General features: G+C 47.3%; 1 protein-coding gene across 4 annotated transcripts in view; it reads right to left on the reverse strand.

Moving 5' to 3' along the window:
• Positions 1-2,281, reverse strand: part of TUBGCP4 (tubulin gamma complex component 4) — a 49,877-nt gene extending 47,596 nt beyond the window's left edge. For all 4 annotated transcript variants that reach the window (XM_055418351.2, XM_055418349.2, XM_088829468.1 and 1 more), the window contains exon 1: positions 2,144-2,281. Coding sequence is in view for 3 of the 4 variants with exons in the window: in XM_055418349.2 (XP_055274324.1) it covers positions 2,144-2,221 (78 nt within the window). In the remaining variant the exon portion in view is untranslated. The remainder of the gene's footprint in view (positions 1-2,143) is intronic.
• Between the last annotated feature and the right edge of the window lie 174 nt (positions 2,282-2,455).

Consider the following 2,455-nt stretch of genomic DNA (forward strand, 5'->3'; position numbering starts at 1 on the left):
TTACAATAAAATTATTTTTATCAACACAGAACATTCATGACAATTTTACCCTTTATCCAAATGTGAAAAACACTGTTCTGAAGAAAGTATGCAATAATTGCTGGTTTGGGTAAAATTTCTTCTTTCACAAGTATCTTTTTTTTTTTAATTAAAAAATTTTATTTGGCTGTGTTGTATCTTAGCTTCAACATGCAAACTCTTAGTTGTGGCATGTGGGATATAGTTCCCTGACCATGGATTGAACCCAGGCTCCCTGCATTGGCAGCGTGGAGTTTAGCCTCTGGACCATCAGGGAAATTCCTCACAAATATCTTTATAACTACTATGTGGCAGAAATTGCTAGGTGCTTCTGCAACATCTATGAAGACCACTGCGGCCTTTGCCCCCATGGGCAACCTATGTGAGAGAAAGACTATATATGTAAGTGACAACAATAAATCATATGAATTATGATGTCCTCTAAGAGAAATATGTTGCTGTGATGGAAAATAACGGCATTAGAAGCACACCTAAAGAGGTGGTTAGAGAAAGTTTTTCTCAGACGGTAACTTTAAAACTGAGAACTTAAAGAGGAAAATACCCAACTGAGACTTTTTATAAGAAAAAAAGGAAGGCAGCTATTGTTCCCATAGTCTGCTGTCTCTTTTTACTTCATAGTCAAGCGCACACAATTACTTTCTGAGTCTTTTCCTCCTACATGCCTGGCATTGGGCTAGTTTTACAGGTGCAAAGAAATAATAAAAGAGGAATCTGTTTTGATTTATAAGTTGTAAAAACCAAGAATGTAATTCTTCTGCTCCTCCACAGCTTATACTACCAATTCTCATACAAACTTTGCGATCAGACAGAGCTAGATTGAAATCTTGCCTTTTTAAGACCAGCCACCATAAAGTCTTCTGAGCCTGTTTGCTCTTTTGTAAACTGGGGCCAACAATACATGTCACTAAATTATGTAAATGACTAGATAATATTACTAGAAGCAGAAGTAGAAAGACTGGTTCAAACACTGAAGTCAGACAGACCTGGGTTCAACACCCTTAACTTACTAATCTCTATGTGATCCCTGACACCGGGAATTAATCTCTGATATGGATAGGTGGTTGTGAAGATTAAAGCATACAGGTAAACCATATAGTATATACATAGCCCCCTTGAATATCCCTGGATATACGAAAGGCCTCCCCTGCTCCAAATTCTCTTAGTGCAGAAAATTTCCCGGCAAGTAGTAAGAAAAACACTCACTTTTTCATTCAACAAAACTGGCTGAATCTTTATTGTAAAGTGAAAGTGAAGTCTCTCAGTCGTGTCCGACTCTTCGCGACCCCGTGGACTGCAGCCTACCAGTTTCCATCCACGGGATTCTCCAGGCAAGAATACTGGAGTGGGTTGCCATTTCCTTCTCCATACTGTATATTCAGTTCAGTTCAGTCGCTCAGTCGTGTCCGACTCTCCGCGACCCCATGAATCACAGCAGGCCAGGCCTCCCTGTCCATCACCAACTCCCGGAGCTAACTCAAACTCATGTCCACAGAGTCGGTGATGCCATCCAGCCATCTCATTCTCTGTCGTCCCCTTCTCCTCCCGCCCCCAACCTTTCCCAGCATCAGAGTCTTTTCCAGTGAGTCAACTCGTCGCATCAGGTGGCCAAAGTATTGCAGTTTCAGCTTTAGCATCAGTCCTTCCAATGAACACCCAGGATTGATCTCCTTTAGAATGGACTGGTTGGATCTCCTTGCATACTGTATATTAGGCACTGTGTATTTGGTCTAGCTTTCAAAACTCAGTTTAACACGTTGTGCAAGCATAAAGATGGGAGAAAGGGCCCATCATTTTTACATCCAGTTCTCCAGCAACTCTCGCCCAGAAACTTCAACACTAGGCCTGGTCCGGGATTTCCTCCTCCCCTAAGGCAGAGCCAATAGGGGTCTACCCTCCGCTAACCGCCTCGGCCCAACCCCAGGTATCTAAACCGTCCCTAAACCCCCTGGGCACAGCCCTCAGGTTACCAGTGCAGGGGTACGCCCCCCACCCTCGGTCCTTGCCAGCCCCGCCTTCTTGCTCCCTCAGACTCCTCCTCCCAAGCGCTGGCTCGGGTCCACCCATTCCGAGCTCGCTAGTTCCCGCGCTCTGGGCCGGGCGGTACCTGGAGGCCACTCCGCTTGTTCCAGGTGAAAATGGACCCTGGGTACCCGCTCAGAGCCAAGAGCAGTTCGTGGATCATTCCCTCGGCGGACCTCGAGTCCCTATATCCGTCGCACCCTCCTCCAGAGCCTCAGCTGGCGACCAAGGAGGCAAGCGCTCCCTTGTCTACGCGCGCACAGGTCTCCGGGACGCACCGTTCTTCCTGACTTTACCCGCCGAGACACCTGCAGGGCAGACGGGACGGGAAGCCGCCGGCGCGCCGCGTCCCGGAAGTGCGCCGCGCTCGGCGGGCCCACTCGCCGCTCAAGCCGGT

Source organism: Moschus berezovskii, chromosome 21 (assembly GCF_049115385.1).
Source record: "Moschus berezovskii isolate FMDL1 chromosome 21, NW_MosBer_1.0, whole genome shotgun sequence".
Lineage (NCBI taxonomy): Eukaryota > Metazoa > Chordata > Mammalia > Artiodactyla > Moschidae > Moschus > Moschus berezovskii.